The sequence below is a fragment of the Etheostoma cragini genome, chromosome 15, assembly GCF_013103735.1.
Source record: "Etheostoma cragini isolate CJK2018 chromosome 15, CSU_Ecrag_1.0, whole genome shotgun sequence".
Taxonomy (NCBI): Eukaryota; Metazoa; Chordata; class Actinopteri; order Perciformes; family Percidae; genus Etheostoma; species Etheostoma cragini.
In genome coordinates this window covers 23199618-23221080 of record NC_048421.1, presented here as the reverse complement: position 1 = coordinate 23221080, position 21463 = coordinate 23199618, and the positions used below count along the sequence as shown (strand labels likewise).

At 40.6% G+C, this 21463-nt stretch overlaps 1 protein-coding gene across 16 annotated transcripts in view; it reads right to left on the bottom strand.

Moving 5' to 3' along the window:
• rbfox1 (RNA binding fox-1 homolog 1) overlaps positions 1-21463 on the bottom strand; it is a 257014-nt gene that overhangs the window by 10027 nt on the left and 225524 nt on the right. For 11 of the 16 annotated variants that reach the window (XM_034894247.1, XM_034894248.1, XM_034894244.1 and 8 more), the window contains 4 exons: positions 18998-19130; positions 13803-13842; positions 9049-9113; positions 2753-2828 (listed from right to left, as the gene is read on the bottom strand). In XM_034894247.1, the coding sequence (XP_034750138.1) occupies positions 2753-2828; positions 9049-9113; positions 13803-13842; positions 18998-19130 (314 nt within the window). The remainder of the gene's footprint in view (positions 1-2752; positions 2829-9048; positions 9114-13802; positions 13843-18997; positions 19131-21463) is intronic. The other 5 variants (XM_034894258.1, XM_034894255.1, XM_034894256.1 and 2 more) reach the window with 1 other exon arrangement.

Sequence of the window (21463 nt, the reverse complement as noted above, 5' to 3'; positions counted from 1 at the left end):
CTCCAACCTGGCCTGGGAACGCCTCGGGATCCCCCAGTTGGAGCTGGTTGATGTGGCTCGGGAAAGGGAAGTTTGGAGCTGCTGCCCCCGCGACCCGATACCGGATAAGCGGTCGAAGATGGATGGATGGATGGATATTTATTTAAGCATGTTTTACATTTAAATGAATATACATTTGTAATGGTCTGCAGCAGGGAGTGTAGGAAAGAAGTGTAGGTTCATTTGGATGCGGCGCTCGGTTGTTTAGTTAACATTTTCCTTAAGTTTACATTTCCTCGCCACGGTGTTGCTCTTGGTTGTTGTCTAGAACTACTCTGTGTCCTGAGATAACTCTTGTTATGATTTGACATTTGAAAATGTAATTGAATAATTGCAAAGAGAGAATTTATACTGAATAAACATTTAACAGTTGTATGCTGTGCACCTGCTACAGAAACGCCACTCCAGGCCAAGGGGTCATTTACTTTTAGAAAGTCATGGAGCTCAATAGAAAGTAGTAAAGTAGCCTTAGTCAGACTCAGTTTTAGAAGGAGCGATGTGAATTCCATCCTGGACATGGAACTATGGACCAGCTGTTTACTTAGCAGGATACTAGAGAGGGGTTTTTCAAGTCCAGTCCACCTGTGTCTTGTGGGAAGCTCTTCAGGAGAATGTAAATGTAAATGTGCTGTATTTATATAGCGCTATAACAACTGCTCAAAGCGCTTTTACATCTACAGGAAACATTCTCCATTCACACACATTTATACACTGTGGCCGGGGCTGCCGTACAAGGTGCCACCTGCTCATCAGATAAACATTCACACACATTCACACTCCGATGCGCAGCACCGGGGGCAACTTGGGGTTCAGTGTCTTGCCCAAGGACACTTCGACAATGACTTCAGGGGCGGGGATCGAACCACCAACCTTCCGATTGGCAGGCAACCGCTCTACCACTGAGCCACAGCCGCCCCATATGAATGAGCTGCATGTCTTATTTACCATTGTGTCGATATTTTCGGAAACAATTCAAGCATGTTCCCCATTGCCACTGGGCTATTCCAGGATTGTTCCGATTCTGCTGGAGATTTCCATAGACAGAATGGACAGAGTGTGTCCAAAATGAGGACCTCAGGACTAGATTTCTGCTTTTTGCAGATAGTGTCAGTCCACAACCTCTGGGGCAGACTTAAAGAAAGAACATTAAAGCAGTTTTCTCAAATGCAATCCAACAATGAAGAAGAAGAATCAAGTCTGGACATTCTCCAGAGTTTCCCCTTCACACATGTAGCCCCCAACAGGAGATTGCCAGTTTCAGATGTGTTTTCACTCTCCTGTTTAGGTGAGGTGTAGTGCCTGTGTACAGTGTGCAGCAGGCAGGACATGAAGTGGATAACACAGCGGTAACATACTGTAGTCTGTTTGTAATTTGGTTAAACAACCGAGTCTCTTGCTGTTCTTTGAATTTCTTTGACGGCCCTTACTGACAGATAAGTTTTCAAATACCTTAATCTCTTCAGGTTTTTCTGGCATCTTTGTGTAAATTACCCTTCTTCTTCATCCTCTGATGATTGTTCTCTTCCAGGTACCACTAAAAGGTTGAACAATGACAAGACCTGGTTCACAGCCAAACTCAGACAACTAAAGCTACGGAAGCAACAACGGATTGGCTGCAATCTGCTGTTTCTCCAGGACCTGTAGGCCTTCAGGACGCAGAAGTGGGCAGGAAAGATTGTAGCTGATCGCTCTCACACCCTTTGAACCTCTCCCCTCTGGCAGGAGGCTGTGGTCCATTAGGACCAAAACCTCATGCCTTCTGCAGGCAATTTCACCAACAAGGCTCCGGTCCCCCAGTGTCACTGACACTTAACCCCTCAACCCTAGTCACTACACTTTGTACTTTGCAACATCCATCCTGGACTTCTGCTCATTGAATCAAGTGCTTGAACTGTATAATCAGCTATTTTGTATTTATTTGTCTCTGTTGCTGTGTTGCTTTTCTTATTAATGTGTAATATGTTTGTTTGTGTATGTGTTTACCAATCATCACTAAGGCACCAAGTAGGGTAACTCCTTTCTCTATCTGAATTTACCATCCAATTCAAATCTCTCCTATGGTCATGAGTTTGAGTAGTGACAAAAACAATGAGTTCACAGATACAAGAAAAGATGATTTCACTTCACAGACCACCAACTGCGAGAATCTTGGACCCCTTTGAAGGCCTTATGGGATACTTTGTTAGTTCTACCTTAATGACAATTTGTTAAGGCCTACTATGCACACAATACCAAGGTGAAACATCCCATAGAACTGCACTGAGGTAAGATGATTATTTTAGGTAAAATATGTTGGATCTCTTGGCATATGACAGGGCTACCTAGAACTACCCATCGTGATCATAACTGTTTTTTTGCTTTTTAATGTTTTAATATAAATATGGGCACTAAAACTCAGATGGTGTAGTTAATTATCAGGCTTATGTTGACATCGCCCTTCCCAACCGCACCATATACTGCGAGGATTGGTCAGTTAGTCTCACTCCACTCAAGCCTGTGCACCAAGTGCAGCTCTAAACAATGTACAAGCATGTGGCATGCAAGACACACAAGCTCAATTTCCACATGTATCTTGGAGACACATTTTTGGAAATTAAAAAGTAAAAAGTTGTTAGATTTGAGATACTTTACAGATAAGAAAGTGGAATGATGCATGGTCTGAAGGGGACCAGGAATGTAGAACAGAGATGTGTCACAGGCATGATAGTCTTACCATGGCACCAACGCTGTATGTGGCTGCTGGAGTGAGTGTGTGGTTGTAGGGGTCGGCAGCATATACTCGTCCGTAACTGTAGAAATACATAAGATAACAGAGGATGGTTAAATCATCATCCTGCCCAACCCGTTCTCACTCCAAACGCGTAAAATACGGACGTTTGGACAGTGGCTGTCCTCGACTGATGCAACGAAAAAGCGTGTGTGTAGAACGTACCGGGGAGAGCAGCATCTAGACGGGGTTTAACGAGTAGTATGTAAGAAGGAAATTCCTCTTAGGGAGGTTGGTCGGGGTCAAACACAGGACTTTGACCCAGAAGGGTGGGGCTTGTGTCCCGCCTGCGTCCATCCCATTATTGCCCAGTGTCAGGGAACCGTAAGCCCACCCACGACCTTTACCTAAATCTATGACGCTAAAGGAGACGACCAAGCGCGTCTTATTAGACGCTTAAGGAGACGACCAAGTGCGTGTTACATGACGCTAAAGGAGACAACCAAGCGTGTGTTGCATGACGCTAAAGGAGACGACCAAGCGCGTGATATTGACGCTAAAGGAGACAACCAAGCGCGTTTTACTGACGCTAAAGGAGACGACCAAGCAAGTGTTATTGACGCTAACGGAGACGACCAAGCGCGTGTTATACAACGCTAAAGGAGACAACCAAGCGTGCTATACGACGCTAAAGGAGACGACCAAGCGTGTGTTATATGGCGCTAAAGTAGACGACCAAGTGTGCTATATGACGCTAAAGGAGGCAACCAAGTGTGCTATACGACGCTAAAGGAGACGACCAGGCGCGTGATATACGACGCTAAAGGAGACAACCTAGCGCCTGTTATTGACGCTAAAGGAGGCCACCAAGCGCCTGTTATTGACGCTAAAGGAGACGACCAAGCGCCTGATATTGAGGCTAAAGGAGACAACCAAGCACCTGTTATTGACGCTACAGGAGACTTTTTGTATCAATATTAAAGACAAAAGCACCTGACCAAGCGTCCAAACTTTACGAGATGGGAGTTAGAATGTGTTGTCCTGGCCCAAATGACTACACATTAGTTCTTCCTTGATTTACACACCAAATATGTTGTGATATAGCTTACAGCAGGATTACACGGGTGGGTTACATTTCATTTGCAAATGATGAACTTTCGTGTCAACAAAAAGTCCAAAGAAAGTATAAATATTGAATTCCTAATGACGGTGCCATCTTAACTGACAATTATTAAGTCTGCAGCTCTATGAAGCTATATAGGCTATTTAGGCTATTAGGGCTAATGATATAGCCTCACTAGTATTCCCTTGAGGGTGCAATTTTAGTTATACCTCAAAGTACAAAAGTGTTGGAATGATCATATTGGCTTTTCAATTCTTTAACAAAAACTAAAAACCAAAATGAGTGTACAGTTTGTAAAACATGGAAATTCTAACTACCTCAAATGACAAGATTGATTGATTGGAGACTCATCCTTAATCCTTGTGAACTAAAATGTATTATAATTTCTTTACATAATTTTAACTCAACACAGCACTTTGGAGCTATGTAAGACTATAATGTCACTGTAGTGTCAAACCACTAGTGAACATAATTACAACAGGGCAAGTTATTTTAGATTAAAAACATGAACATGCACAGCAATTTTTGGTGCAAGTAGGTTAAAAAAATTAAAATAAAATTATACTACACATTGACACAGAGACACAAGTGGCAGCACAGTTAGGTTAAAGGAAGATACATTCTTATTAATGCTGGTATGTCTGATGTGTTATGAAGCCGTTTTTTTGAGGAGAGTGTATGTGGTGAGTATTATTATTATTATTATCATCTTCCAGTTTAATGGTGATATTAACACTGTGTATGTTTATACTCTTTGGCGTGATAGTGGAAGAAGAAGAAAGGCCAGAGAATCGCCAGATACATTATCCAAAGCAAACGCCCATACCAGCCCAAAATGCAAAATTAAATGAAAATAATTAGTGATTTTACATGCAAAGAACGTGATGTTGTGGTTGAAAGAAACTTATATCTCTGATATATAAATAAAACTTTAAAAACGGGTCAAATTTGACCCTAGGACAACACAAGGGTCAAATAAAATGCTAAAATATTTACTTTATATTCCTATAGTAGGGCAATTAAAGCGTATCTGAGGACTAAGCGCTATGTTATGAGTATGTTATATAGTATATATATATATTTTGGCCTGATAGTTGAAGAAGAAGAAAGATACATTATCCTAAGCAAACCCCACAGCAGCTTGGCCAGTGGTTAAGGACATAGTGTGAAATAGCTTTTGAACATTTTACTTTTCATCTTGTGTCCACCTCCTATGTAAATAAATAATCCCGGGGTTGTGATTAAATAGTCTAGGAAACAGTCTGCCAAGACAGAGACTCGCTCAGAGGTCACATGATCCAAAGATAAAAATAAAACCCACAAAGCATCATGAAAATAGACTAAATGCATCAACAATCAAAGAATGGAGAATCAACAAGCGTGCTATTTTTAGAAAGAAATAGACAGCAGCGGTGTTTATCCAAGGGAGCAGCCATGCTGTGAACAACCAGTCAATACCCTTCTCCCCCCCCCCCCCAACCCCTTCTCGCCCAGTCATGATAAGGGCCAATCAGGGGCCCAGGCCTGCGCCCATAATTGCGCTGATTTGCATAGCGGCCCAGTGGTGGAAGCGATTAGAAGTTAATCCCGATTAGTTTCGGCCATTGCTATTCACCATGCAACCCCCCTCCCCCCAACACCCACACTCAGCCCAGCGCCGCATTTGACCTATCTTATCTCACAGCGCAGAGCCCTAACCCATCATCAGTGTGTGGGTGTGTGTGTGTGTGAGATAGAGAGAGAGTGTGGGGTCAGCTGCAAGTACAACATAAATTCAAATGCAATTTGAGTCAAATGCATTTTTAAATGACCCTGAGGTGGAAAGATTAACATGGAAAACAACGTTTTCAACGGCTCTACAAAACGGTTGGGAGTCAAATGCGCAAGGTTTTTGGATCGAGTGAGGTAAGAAATCGTTCAAAAGATGTACACAGTTATGTAACTATAATACTGTCTTTTACCCATCGGAAGTATTGCAGTCTGATGACCTCAAACTGCAGTTTTCTTGGTCATGTTGCAGAATAATAACCTATTTATTTTAGTTTGAGGGAATGTTCTTTTATATAAGAAGCTGGCGTGACATTAGCAGCTCTGTGAGACTGTACTTCAAAATATTTCTTCTTGTATTTTACCCTATTATTACTTCATGTATATGGTATGTATGTATATTGTGTCCTATTATTTCATTTATATTTATATTCTGTGCTGTGTGACTTATTTTGCTGCCGCAACACTGTAATTTCCCATCTTATTAGGATCAATATCTATCTATCTATCTATCTATCTCCTTACACTGTACAGTAGGGCCTTGAGCAAAATGCTAACATCAACACACTCGCTATCAAATGCTAACACAGATTGTATGGATTGTAATAGAGCTGCAGTAGTTCTTATTTTTTGTCATAACTGTTTAACTATGTGTTGAAAAAGAACACAAAAATACTTTCTGGGGCATGCATTTTAGAAGCAAATTTAAATATAGTGATCAAAAGATGCATGCGGTGCATTGTACAAGTAGTACTTAATTACTGAATTCAGGGAAAGTGCTGCTCTGGTAAAGGGCTAAACAGTCTGTGCTCACCCATGTGCATGTGTGTAGTAATTTCTGAATGCTCATATGTGCATGAGCATTCAAATGATGTGCTCAAATGATCATATCTGCATGAGTGGCTGCATTGCATTTGCATTGGTTTGAATGGTAAATGAGCCAAACTGGGACCGGTCAGGCCTCCTGAAAGCAGCCGTTGGTGGTCCCCATCTGTGACCCTTGTGGCATAAACACGGGGCCCCATCGGCACCGAAGATGGGTGCGGTAAGGCCACACAGGTACACAAGCAAGCTCTATTAATTGATTGTTTAGCCACTTGAACAAGCATACAAACAAATACCATCTGATATATTATATATAACTATATTAAATGGTGAAGATATCTGCAAACAGTTGTCTATAAACTCTCAAATACGTATTGTTTGCTATCAGTGTGAAAGTCTTGGCTCAAGATTCAACTTTCCGGGAAAATAGAAATGGGCGGGGGCGGTGTTTCGGACAAAAAGAGCTCTTTAGAGCCCGGATTTGCCACTCGTGGGCCGTTATGCAATACCCTCTTGCCCCAAAGGACTTTTTTCCACGGACTTACACGGCAAAAGCCAAAACTGTCAGTCAGCGGACCCATTTTTTGCAGCACAATGACTTGTTTCACTATCAGTGTCTTATCCATTGGATCCGATACCATTCATAGAAGAGCCGCACGATCAAATCATTTAATCCCTAATCAAGTTGGTGAAGCGCTAAACCAGAAGTAGCTGGCTCGAGCAACTGTCATATGAACGGGCCTTAGTGGTCCCCTATTACTGTATCTGAGGTCTCTTTTATATAGACCATTGTGGTCCCCTAATACTGTATGTGAAGTCTCTTTTATATAGACCTTAGTGGCCCCCTAATACTGTATCTGAAGTCTCTTTATATAGACCTTAGAGGTCCCCTAATACTGTATCAGAAGTCTCTTTTATAAAGACCTTAGTGGTCCTCTAATACTGTATCAGAAGTCTCTTTTATAAAGGCCTTAGTGGTCCCCTAATACTGTGTCTGAAGTCACATGACCATGGAGCGGAGCGACCTGATGTCCAGCTTGTAGAACAAGAAGTTTGAATAAATGTGGAATCAGGCGGCCGTCTCCTGGGCCTTGGCCGTGTGGAAAGCAACAAACTTCAAATGAAAATAAGTGTCAGCAACATCACAAAGGTAACATGTGATCTGGTGAAGTGCTGTCCCAATCCCATTTCTACCGATCTGAGCCCATGTGGCCTCACACACTCACTCACTCAGCACCTGGATTCATTTAAGTCTGAGAGTCTTAAGTCATTAGTCCTCGGGGCTCACTTTGGAACTGGGCCAACGGCTGCAAGGCTGAGTGCACTTTCTGGGGGCCTGGTACATACCACAGTCAGTACAGCACACACAGTGTATCATGCATTTTCATGGGATGAGAATATAACTCATATATGAATCAATCAGCGTCAAGAATTACGGAAATGCTTCTCTATTTACTGCCTAGTCATATTTTTAACGTCACCTACATTTTTGTTAATGAGTGTTAAGATTTTAAGAAGGACCTCAGATATTACCTATTTTTAATTTGCCCATGTATCAATGTTCCAAGTTTTTTCTGCTAATATATTAGCTGCTTTATTGTCTAAAGCCAAAGCCCTCTCCGTAATAATTGTACATTACGCCGATGAACTAGATGCATGGGATTTAGAATTCACACCCACAATAACAAAACTGTTGTGGAAAGTGAGACAGAAGTTGAATAATGCATCAAAAAGCACTTCCACGCAATTATAACCTAAAACCTCACACCAGCGCTTACTAATTTAACACACGTTATTCATTGTGTTGAATATATGAATGAATATATATATATAATCAGCAAAGCGGAGAGGGGAATATAAGCGCTAAACACCCTCTAGTATCATTTCAGCCCTAGAAACCACTATTTCAACTCCCATTAATTTGAACATCCCTTTTCAAATGTTCATGAGGATTATTTTCCATAACCAGCGTTGTGACTGAATTTGTAAAGAAGGAATATCCTGCAGTGCAATCCAGTGAAATGGCCCTGTCATTCTGGTTTTGTTGAGTTTCTCAGGTAGGTATTGATTCGACAATTCAACTCCATGGTCCCAACGGTTTTTGAGTTTTACTCTTGTAGTTGCAATTCAATACTACTTCTATATCAAATGTATGCGGGGTGTGGTGGGGGGCTGGGCAGGAGGCATACAATACAGAAACAGCAAAAGGTTAGCCAATTTAACCATCACCATCATTATACCAGGATTCCACAAGAATAAAAGTATAATACGTCCAAAAATATCTCCAGTACAAGAGCAGAGGAAATATGACTGTGCTGAAATGTAACAAGAAACCAAAATAAAGACACTGAAAGACAGTAAACAAAAGTTCAATATTTCCTGCCCTCAACGAGACACAAAAATAAGAACTGTCAACACAGTAAATATAAATGTATTTTAAATGAGTAGGCTTTTAGGTCATCCTGCAGTAATTGTAAAAATGAACTTGAATGGTTACAACCAGTGTCACACCCAACCCTGTCACAGGGAAAAAGATTAATATTCAATACTAATATTCAACTGGGTTTAATGACTTCTTTCTTCTTACCTGTCACTGTATGCAGCAGCTGTGGCAGCAGTAGGCTGGGCATATCTGTAGGCAGCGTAACCACCCTAAACACACACACACACACACACACACACACACACACACACACACACACAGTTTAAATTACCGGTTCTGTTCATTTAAAGGGACCCTGCCACCCAAAACTCTTTTTCACTCGCATGTTTTTAACCTTTGTGTTGTCCTCCCAACTCAAAAACGGACAAAAATCTGACATTTATGTCCCTTTTTCAGACTTGTTTTACCTTACTGCCACTAGTTTTACACTCCTTTTTTGAATCCTTTGTTAATACTCCTTGTTTATGTATAATTATACCTAATATTTGAGTTAAAAAAAGCAGATATTATGAATTATTTCACATAGCCACTGAAAAGAAATAAGAGGAGAAATCAGACTAATCACAACAGCTGGTCAGTCTGATGTCATCTTGCCTGAGCTCATTAATATTCATGAGCTGGGTAAAGGATGCTGCTAGCCAGGCTCTCATTGGCTGGCTATTGGCCAATCAGAGTCAAGCATCTTAGCTGGTTGAATATTAATGTGAACTGGCCCAAATAGAGCTGAGTCATGGTGGTGGCGGGTCACCTTTTACCCCCATGTTGTTCTTGGGTCAAATTGACCATTTTTCCTACATCAATGTTCTTTTTAATTCCCCCAAATAACATGATTGATTCCACCAAACGCTCTTTGGCAAGTACAAATCTCTATTTTCATTCATTTTGAGGCGTCTTATTCAATTTTATAGCATTGTAAAACAAATTGAAGTGTTTTTGAAATAGTGTTGAGTAAAAGTTGACATATTCCAGTCTGTATTTATCCATCAACATCCATTCTTTTAATTTTAGTCTAAAGTATTCTTGTTTTGTAATTCAAACATTAGGTAAAATTTCCTATAAACCTATTAACCATAAATTCAAAAAATAATTGTAAAACGTAGTGCCAAAAAAGTTGCAAGCATTGAAAAAAAAGCATCAAAAGTGTTGAAAAAAGGGAGAAAAACACAAAAAAAATCAATTTTGACGGAAAGACAACACAAGGGTGTATGTGGAGGGTGGGAAGGTAGCTGTAGCAGTGTGTGTCAGCACTATGTCACACTGTAGTGCTGACATAGTATGACAACAGCATTGGTTAGTGTCAGCAACGCAGTGTATCCAATATACTCAGTAAATCCCGCACTGTCTCCAGACCTGCTGGATCAGGCCCCTTTGCACATCTGAACACACACCAACCCACGTGGACCCATGCACACGCAGGCCATGCCAGACGCAGTGATCACAGAGCAGGTCATGGTCAAACAAATTACAGCATGAATACACAAAACACGGTTTCAATCCAGAGACACACAGCAAACATTAAAGCTGCACTAATCAATATTTATAACAAATTACATCTGGATTGTTGGAGGTGTTACTCTGTGATGAAGCCACAGAGAATAATCAGCAGCTTGGAGGTGATAAAGCCACTGCACTGCACCACAACAACACTTATCGCAGAAATGAAGTACTTGTACAGTGGCTTAAGAAAGTTCACACTCCCATGCTAAAGTAGATTAAAAAATTATATAAAATAAAACATCTTTTGGAAACTGATCTTAATGCCTTAAGTCAAAGAAATCAGGAAAATCCAACCTTTGAGGACACCAATTTTCTTTGGGAATTAATAATGTATTATAAATAAATAAATGTTCTTCCTACAAATACAGTGGGCATAAGTATACACCCCCCTATGTTAAAATACAGGAGCATAAGTATACACCCCCCTATGTTAAAATACAGGGGCATAAGTATACACCCCCCTATGTTAAAATACAGGGGCATAAGTATACACCCCCCTATGTTAAAATACAGGGGGCATAAGTATACACCCCCCTATGTTAAAAAAGAGGGGGCATAAGTATACACCCTCCTATGTTAAAATAGAGGGGTCGTAAGTATGTATTTTAACACAGGGGGGTGTATACTTACACGTCATGGGAGCTATGACTTTTAATTTGAGTATGCCGTTAGGACCAAAAACGACGAAATGTCAAGTGTTTCTTGAGAGGATATGCTCACAATCCAAAAAAATAACAAAAACTGTCCAAAATATTCTCCAGAATAACAGAAAATATGGTAAACTCAAGCCCACCAAGCAACACCAAACGGCCAAATTGACCCGAATGGACCAGGACCAAATGACAGAATACTCGTGCATTAAGGGCACATAATGGCACATAAGGACAGGTTTAGGACAATGTACATTTAATATACTATTTGTTGTGTAACTCTCTCATAATTGCAACATATATAATAAATGAAATCAAGGGCACATAGTGACTGATTTTGGACATGAACGTCACTTGGTGCTTGTTTCTCTTGACTTAGAATTAGGCTTAACGGCAACGTGCAAAACAATGATTTCCTCCCCTGAAAAGTATTGCAGTGTTTCCGTACTTGCTTGTACTGTACGTCCCCGTCTGCAGTGTGTGTCTTTCTGCTGTTAATGTGTTGTCTAATGTGTTTTGGCTCTTTGCCTGTTCAGACGTTACAGTGCTCTAAGCCATCTCCGCCTCCATGGGTAAGACTTAAAGAATAGCTACATCTGTTAATTTATTCTATCCACTGCTTTTGTATCGTGGTGGAGTTTTGGTATTGGTTTACTCTTTCAATTGTTATATTGCAGCTTGGTAGTGTTCCCATTGACAGTCAGTAGACGGTTGGCTCTAAATGGCACATGGCGGAGAACCCCCTGCCTGAATTTATCATGAAACCAAAGCTATTTTTCTCTCCTCCAGGCTCAATGACAACTCCAGCACGTCTCACATCATTTCCCCTTCCACCCTTCCATGCGCTATGACTGAGCCTGTGTGTCTGTCCCGACATGAGCCATGTATTATTACCACTATAAACTGTGGAGGCGGGTAAGTGCTGCTTAGTGCGTGTGATGACGGGCCATGGCAGGAAGATGAACAGGTCGGCCCGTGTGAGTCACCCGCCACTGTGGACTGTCACTGCTGACTGAGTGACTAATGGAAACCCTACAGCTCAGTGTGAAGGCACGTGTGTGTGTGTATGCGTGTGTGTTTGGTAAGGAGAGTTGTTGTGTGTCGACAGTTTGTCAAGGTTTGGCCAACGATCCTTGAAACTAAAGATATCACATTTAAAGCATTTAAAGCATTAGTATGAAAGGGTACACACTTCCTGTCTCCTAAATGGGCGGGGCCTCTTATGATGGTGAAGTGAAGTATAGATTAATGAAAATCTATCTGTAAAGTGTCTTGAGATAACACTTGTTATGAATTGATACTATAAATAAAACTGCATTGAAATGGAATTGAATTGAAAAGTTGTACCCACCACATTATTTAATATGCTTAACCCTCTTGTTGTCCTTGGGTCAAATTGACCCGTTTCCAGTTAATTTTTTTTGTTTTGTCACAAACAATGGGTCGTCGAAATATGAATTCTGAAATAAAATTTAAAACAATTGTGATAACATTGTTCTAATAGAACACAATTAAAAATGGAAGAATTATTTGTTTTTTGTCATAAGTTTGTTAAAAATGTTTGTTTATAAAGTGATTGTTCTTATCCTGGAAAAGACATATAGCCAGAATAATTTTATGAATTGAGTTCCTGTCTTGTCTTATTGTGGTAGTCTGTTTTCCTGTCTTGTCTTATTGTGGTAGCCTGTTTCCCTGTCTTGTCTTATTGTGGAAGTCTGTTTTCCTGTCTTGTCTTATTGTGGTAGTCTGTTTTCCTGTCTTGTCTTATTGTGGTAGTCTGTTTTCCTGTCTTGTCTTATTGTGGAAGTCTGTTTTCCTGTCTTGTCTTATTGTGGTAGCCTGTTTTCCTGTCTTGTCTTATTGTGGTAGCCTGTTTCCCTGTCTTGTCTTATTGTGGAAGTCTGTTTTCCTGTCTTGTCTTATTGTGGTAGCCTGCTTCCCTGTCTTGTCTTATTGTGGAAGTCTGTTTTCCTGTCTTGTCTTATTGTGGTAGCCTGTTTTCCTGTCTCGTCTTATTGTGGAAGTTGGTTTTCCTGTCTCGTCTTATTGTGGTTGTCTGTTTTCCTGTCTCGTCTTATTGTGGAAGTCTGTTTTCCTGTCTTGTCTTATTGTGGCAGTCTTTTTTCCTATCTTGTCTTATTGTGGTAGTCCGTTTCCTGTCCTCATTTCTTAGTCTGTTTTTCTTTCATGTCTTGTGATTGTGTTAATGTTGGTCTTATCTTGTATCTGTTCTGTTTCCTGTTTTATTGTGATAATCTCTTTTTCTATGCCGTCTTGTTAAGTTTTACTTCCTGCCTTAGTTTCCCGGCCCTGTGTCACCTACCTCTTGTTACCCCGTTACCCTCTGTATGTAGTCTTGCTGTTCCCATTTGTATTCAGGTTTTAACTTTTTTTGGGGGTATTCTGCCAGTTTCCCTATTTTGGATTTTGCCTTCTGTTTTCAGGACACTTGTTAAATTGTACTTTTTTTTATTTTTTTTATAAATTATCAAGCTTGACATGCTTTGCCTGCTTTCTGCATTTGGATCCAACGCTTCAGTGCCTGATGGTACTTGGAGTCTATATGATCTCTTTACAGGGGCCGTAACGTGAACTGCAGGCTGTCACATGACGTGATGGCTATCCGCTCACCCGGCAGAAAGTGAAGCCATGTATGAGTATAGAGGGTTGGGGGCTTGCGTGTGCGAAGGGCAGACACCAGGGAGAGATGACGGTGTAGCATGCAATGTCATACCAGTAAATAATACTTACATAAATATCTGCACCATAAAATCCATCCTGGTAAACAACACTGCAGAGGATGCAAACACAAACAGACAAACACAATAAAACAAAAACATCCATATTAGTGCATGTTGACATGCAGGCACCGGGCATAGCTACCCCCCCCACACACACACACACACACACACACCACCCCTCTGGTCTCCAATGGCTGGGTAAGGAGGCTGGGAAGGTCCAATACAGCAGCATTAGATTTATACTAAGGTGTGCATGTAAAAATGCAAAAACTGATTTTTATAGCATGATAACCTAATTTAAGCCACTGGAGAGAAATTATGGAAATATAAATAAATATATCTATTTATTTAATACAATAAATGTTTCCTTACATGCATTGATTTATATTTTCATGTCTTATTTTACTCATCTACAAAAACATATGGCTTTTATTTTTTAGGGTTTGGTTTGAAGACTAACAAAAGGGACGGAGGATATACAACTAACAAAGACAATTATCATTTGAAAGGTGAATAGTGATGATAAAAAAACACTACAAAAAACTAAACCCTTTATGAGAAAACTAATCCACACACAATATTCCTATGATTATGAATGCAACATCTCAGTCAGAAATAAAGTGAGCCTCTGCTTTGGCAGCAGAAAGGCTCAGACATAAGCTTTTTATTTGCATCACATATTAATAATAGTTTTAATTTTTACGGCTTCTTATTCTATGCCATAGTATTGTTTACATTTCACGAATATAATGTGTGCTGTTGCAGTAATCAAAATTTCCATGCAGGTATCAGCATTTCATCGTATGCCATGATTTCTCATGTCAATTTTGATTTATTAATGTGCATCTTTCATGTGATCATGCTCATGCAGTAACGCAGGGTTCATTATACAGAGCTCAATAACCTAATATTATATACATCTTAATAATAATATCTGATATTACACACCACACAGTCTGTTGTGTATATCTGGATATTCACTTGTATCTATGTGATGGATGAATTTGATGGAATTTCATGAATATCTACTCAAAGGAGATATGTTCGGTCTCATCGGATTTTCTCTTGATCGATATACGGCGAATGTGATAAACGCTGGTGGAGACGTTATTTGCTGAAAAAATAATGAATTGTGATTAAGTTTTAGGTCATTTTATGGTTGCAACCCGCCACAAAACGAAGAAGAAGAAGTTTCCGCCCAGTATTTCCTCTCTGTCTGCACACATGGCGGGCGTCAACAAAGACAGATGGACGTGGACGGACGAGGAGACGAGAGACTTTCTGGATTACATTTTTTAGGAACTCGTGAAGGAAATGGCCGACAAAGGTTGGGACAAGCCGTGGGACGTCCTGCCAAGTCAATTGAAGACGCTCAGACAGCGAGACATGTCTAAAAAAAAAAAAGAGTCAGGCAGCGTTGTCGGAGAGACGATAAAAGACAAGTTGCATCTGCATCGTCATAGCAACGATGATGGCATCAATATTTTCTCATTATAGCTCGGTATGTCGCTATCAGCTAGCATAAGCACTGTTACAACTTGACCCATATTGATCATGTGTTGGTAGACGGGATCCATTTTGTCTAGAAACACTTTGTTGTCGCTTGAATGTTGTGCGATTCAGTGCAAAAATGATTGGAAACACCTTAAAATGTCTCAAATCAATTCCATAACAAATATTGCAAAACAGCGTCATGTGACGTCATCCCCACAGGTTTTTATCGACTTTAAAGCCGTTGGATGGAGAAACGCTTTCACCGGCTTTATTCACATGAGTCTTTTTACCGAACTTCAGATTATTTGATTGACAAGTGGATGGAAACTCAGCTCCTGATCCGATGGGCTGCTCACGTTACTACACAACCCACCATTCACTCATTGTAACAAGCTGATGGAAAGAATCTGTGTGTAGGGTGTGTAATGGTTGAAGGATTGCGGTCTAATTTAACCCAGCCTTTGCAGGTGTGTGGGGTAAAATAGTTAGCCCAGGTTAGCTTAGCTTTGTAACATCTGTTGGAGCCACTTAGCCTGGGTAACCGTCCCACCTTTCAAACCCACACCTCCAGTTTATAACTGAAGCTTGCTGTTATACGCTGATGACATCACTATGACACGATATGCTATGATAAAAAGAAAGCACTTAAAGGAAATATCCTTAAACACAAATGGAACCTCTCCTAACAGCTGGATGTAAGGTTGCTCATACAAAGACATTTGATCATAATCTCATTACTGTAGTTTTTTTCTGCCCAATCCCTTGTCTGATGAGATGAAATTCCTAGACGAATATGAGCCCAGAGATTAAAAAACCTCCCTCCCTGTGTGTGTGAGCGAGAGAAGGCATTCCTCATCTAGCCTCCAATAAAACCAGCAGCGCGCTGCTGTCAGCTCTGCATTACGACGGGAGTTCCTTTTAACAAGAAGAGCTCCTTAGAGGACCGAGCTTCCAATTTCACCAGCAGATAGACTGGTCCCAAACCATTTGTGCTATCTCTGATAATCAATAATGTCTCAAATGTCACGGTGGCCCAGAGAGCCGTTTCAGTCATTAAAATGTATTCTGGGGGCCTGCACCGCATCGTATACATATATACTTATTAATATTATATGCTGTCACGTTAGGCCCTCTTTAATAGATGAAGAAACATTCAATGAACACACACACACACACACAGAGCAAACTTGGTTGCCAAGCTGAGCCACAGGTTTTCATTTGGTGTCGGCCTGTCGCCACTCGAGACACGTTTAATAAAAATACATCACGGGCCGCATTAATAATTCACCACGCCACTGACACCGGGGCAATTAAGCGGTGCAGCAGCATTGATGAAAGTACAATCTGTAGCACATATCTCTTTAGCGAGACCATGCCCAAATGTTCACCCAAGCATCTGCTAAACAAGGGGTTTTTTTTTTGTATTGGGTTATTTCCATTTCATAATCTAATAAGTAGTGTACCACATTGTCCCACCTTGTAGATTTCCTTGAATTGTGTGTGCAGCTGCTGCCCTGGTCCGGTTCAACGTCTGCTACTACTATTATTAGTACTATTAGTCATACTGTAGTTCTATAATATTTATTGTTACTATAATTGCCAGTGTTCATAATGTCATTGCATTACGGCCACTCCTATAATTATTATAAGTCATATTTCTATCTTTCTCTTCTATCAGGTTGCATCAGAAGGCCACATATCTAGAGTCGGGGTCAGGTTTGCTTGCTCTTTGGGGGGGAATTGTTGGGGCTCTGTAAATTATAGAGTGTGGTCTAGACCTACTCTATCTGTAAAGGGTCCAGATTTGACACTATTAATAAAATCCATGTTGTCTTGATACATTCAGTATGATACATTTACAAAAGACAGTGTACATTTCCAATGGACTAATGTCATCAGTCCCACCACATGTGTCAAATTAACCCTCATGTTGTCCTCGGGTCAAATTGACCCGTTTTCCTATATTAGTGTTCTTTTTAATTCCCCAAAATAACATGATTGATTCCACACAACGCTCTTTGCCAAGTACAAATCTCAGCTTTCGTTCATTTGGGGTATCTTGTTCAATTTTGTAGAATTTGAAAAAAAAAAGTAAGTGGTTTTGAAATAGTATTGAGTAACAATTAACATATATTTATGCTTATCCATCAACATACTTTCCCTTTCATTTTAGTCTAATTTTTTCTAATTTCTGCTTTTCTAACTCAAACGTTAGGTATAGTTTCCTATACATGAGGTTTATTGACCATAAATTCCAAAATTAACTGTAAAACTAGAGTTAATAAGTGAGTGTTACGTCGTTAAAAAAGTGACAAACATCGAAAAAAAGCGTCAAAAGTGTTGAAAAAAGGGACAAAAACGTAAGAAAAAGTTAAAAACGTTGATAAAAAGCGTTAACAAAAGGGTTGATTTTCACAGCAAGGGTTAAATGGCTGATCAATCTCAGTTTTTTCCACTTCATTTTTTAACTGTCAGGTAAACTCAACACTTCCTGGACAGATGTTTCACATTAAAAGCCTTTCACAATCGCTTCTTTGACTGTTAAATTGAAAAACAACAAAGTAGAAACAATTGACATTCATTAGTGAATGAAACTGATTTGATGCCGTCAAAATGTATATTAGGCTTTTGATTTATTTACATGAGTCATTAAGTTAATTTCTGACCTCCCCCCCCCCCTTTCCTGTCTTCAAGATATCCTGTAAATTATTTTACAGCCATAGAAGGCCCGAAAATAATCTTAAAGCTTTGTTGCAGGGTTTTTGTCCCCTCCATGAGGAATTCAAAGAAGTGGCAACAAAATTCTCTGCACGGCCACGTGATACAAGCCTTCTGTGATTGCCACTTTTTATATTTATTTTAAATGCAATGCTTGCACATGTGGGTGCTAGTAACACTCAATGTAAGAGCTGATAACACAAAATCTGTGTTCCTCACAGTAATTCTAAAATAAATCATATTTCACATCCATAGTTTGAGCGTTGACTGAGACTTTTTAAAAGAATGTTGTCCAGGTTGAATGAATCAACTTCATGACAGTGGTGGATGAAAACTCACTTTAAATTGAATTGAGTTCTACAATATTCTGGAAAGGCTCACTACATTGGATGAAAATGTAGCGACCAGGAGAAAAAAAAAAAAAAACTAGTCCCATCCTTAAATGGACTGCCAGCCAGCCTCCTTAGAGTCCATTTGCCTACAGTCATAAAGAGCAAAATAAATAAAAAGAATAGAATAGAACAGAATAATGGCAAATCAGATGTGACTGCCCACAATCTCAGCTTGGCTCGTCTCCAGGGTATTCATCCATTGGGGGGGCCAGCCCGAGCCGCTGCTGTGGCTGCAAAGATGATTTTTTTTTCCGTTTTCTTTTCTTCTCTACCAAGTGGGTAAACTCCAAAAGTGGTCACAAGGTGATGGACATCCAATCATAAACACAGCCTCGCAGCACACACACAGTACAAGGCCAAATTGACAATCATTTCCCAAGAGTTCGTGCGAAGGCACATGTCTTGGAGCATGCCTGTTGGTTGATCCATCATGCTGTGGAAGGGGGGGGGGGGGTTATCACTGTGAGGCGAGCCTGGCATGCACCGCTCCGCTGCCTCTCAGCACAAAGACTCAGGAGTTGTCATGGCATGAAGGAAACAGAGAAGGAGAGACCGAAGAGGACGAAATGACACTAGGACAAGAGCGAGGACGGATACTCACCCTCCGTAAGCTGGGATGTGGGGGGGCGGAGCCGCCGCCCTGAATGTGTTGTACACGGTCCGTCCTCGGCCTCTTAGGTGGGCTCCTCTGTACGCTGCTGCTGCACTGGCTGTTGGGTAGGGAAAACCTGGTACTGGAGATAGAGAGAGAGAACAGAAAAAACCTCAACAACGAATGCACTCGTTAGTCGTAATAAGTGCGTGGGGTTGTTCACATTAACTTTTGAATTCTGGAGAAAATGTACAAAGTGGTCTCTAGTTTCCAGGTTTGGAAAGAAATGAATACAGGCTTGCAGCGGAGAGGAGCCATTGCACTGGTGTTGTTATTCATTTATCATTGATCTTAATTGGGTCGACTTACACAAAGCTTAATTTGAGAGCCGGGTTGAGTGAAGGTTGAGAAAGAGATCGGGGTGCCGTATCCAACCCTAATTATACATCTCTTCAAAAAGGAGATCTAATAAAATGCTAATAGAAACAGTGAATCATTCATTGACCTGATGAAAAATGGAAGGTTTAAGCCAAGGGATAAGAGTTTCTCAAAGAGAGACAAGGAGAGGAGTGAGGCTGGTAATTGTTCCTATTCATCTTTTGTCGCCTTGATTTTAGGGCTGAGTGGCCTGGCTGCCCTTAAAGTCACAGGGACGCTGCTCTGCTCTCCATATGGTCTACGTGAAAAGGACTGCACGGCATATACAGATAGAGTAGAACTAGGACTCATTGGGACTTAGTCCGGGGGAATACTCAATTTTGGTTGGCTGCAGGATGTGATGAGGGAAGGTACAAACAAGTTCTGGTTCTAAATAAATGTGCTACATTGAAAGAAAAGGTAAATCTGTTATTTCTAACACTGGGTGGAGTCTTTCAGTGGCTCGTCCTCTGAACACTACAGGGTGGTGCTAACACACAAGCTGCAGGAAGTCAGTTATACTAAACATCGACAGGCAGGGGAAAATGCATGTCATTTTCGAACGTCTTCCTATGATTTTACGTGGATTATGGGCTACTTCTGACCCCCTCCTGAAGGTTTCCATTTGTATGTGTGACATTCATCATCAGGTATGATCAGAATATGTCCTTTAAAAAAGCTCTTCTAACGTTAGGATGCATACCAAACTGACACTGACACTTCATTTAGCCATCAGTGATGGGTTCTTTTTGATCTTAGTGAAGCACAGGAAGATGCTTCAGTGTTGACACGTGCACAATAAACTCACATAGATGCATATTTTGTGGTGTAGTCTTAGTTTTTAGTTCTTCAATCTTACTGTTACAATTTACCCCAGGTTGTGTTACAACATACCCTGGTAGTGGGGTAGGTTGTAGCTATGGCACTCCTTGCATTTGACATCAAATAATGAATTCTGTGATTTAGTTGGAGAAGTTAAAACCATTGCTCTTTGTAGTAGACAAATGAGGGTACTTCGGGTCAAGATTTGAGCGTCCTACCACAAACATTCTGCAAGTTATACGAGTCAGAAACCATCCCCGGTCTCCCTACTGTCGAATTATATTTACTGAACCTAGTTAGTTTGGCTCGAAGCGGTCTGAGCCAAAGGGTTCTACGAACTGAGACTTGAACTAGGACTTGCCATGTCCATACACCTAGCATGGTTTCCAATGTCCGTCCTATTTACTGAAGCAGTGCACAACTTTTGCATTGCATGTTCAAAACAGCTTGAAACGTGGTAGGACTTCACTCAACATCTGAAGCATTAAATATGACACATTAAATATGGCCTGTTTATGTTTTCCCATATCTTCCTATGTCTTCATGTTTTGCACAACACATCGGTCATGCATGCTCAAAACAAAGAAAAGTTCTCATCTAACTTTGACATTACTCAAGAGAGACCACTGTTCACATCCCGTCTGTCGGTCTCTAAGAACTTGTCGTTGGTTGTGTGTATTACCCATGTTCAACTCCAAAATGCCTTTCTTTGGACAGTTCACGGAGATATTTGCTGTGGTAATTTGATGTGATTTGAGTCTTCAGCGCTGCCCTGTGATTCCTAATCTTCTGTGTGATGAAATCATCTGAACCAATTACCCACAAGATCAGGGCCTGGCCCGTGTACTGAACAGCTGCAACCATAACCTATTCATAACATAATAGCGCAAATTGCTAACACGGAAGAAGCCTCAAAATCTCGTACAGTCCTCGCACATGTGCACATCCATGCAAACACACACACACACACACACACACACACACACTAATGGCATTTTGGATGCTGGAAAGGTGAAACAAAGGTAAATCAATACAGCCGTTTTGTAATTAAAAGAACGTGGGGGTGAATTAAGCAAACGACTGTCTGGAGAAATTGAAAATATTGATTTTAATTTACAAAATATATTTCACACCTTTTAATGTCCTTGCAGAAATGGACTATTAGATTTCCTTCTCTTTTGTCCTCTGCTTTCCTTCACTCCTCTCCTCTGCCACACTCTTTTATACGTCTCTCTC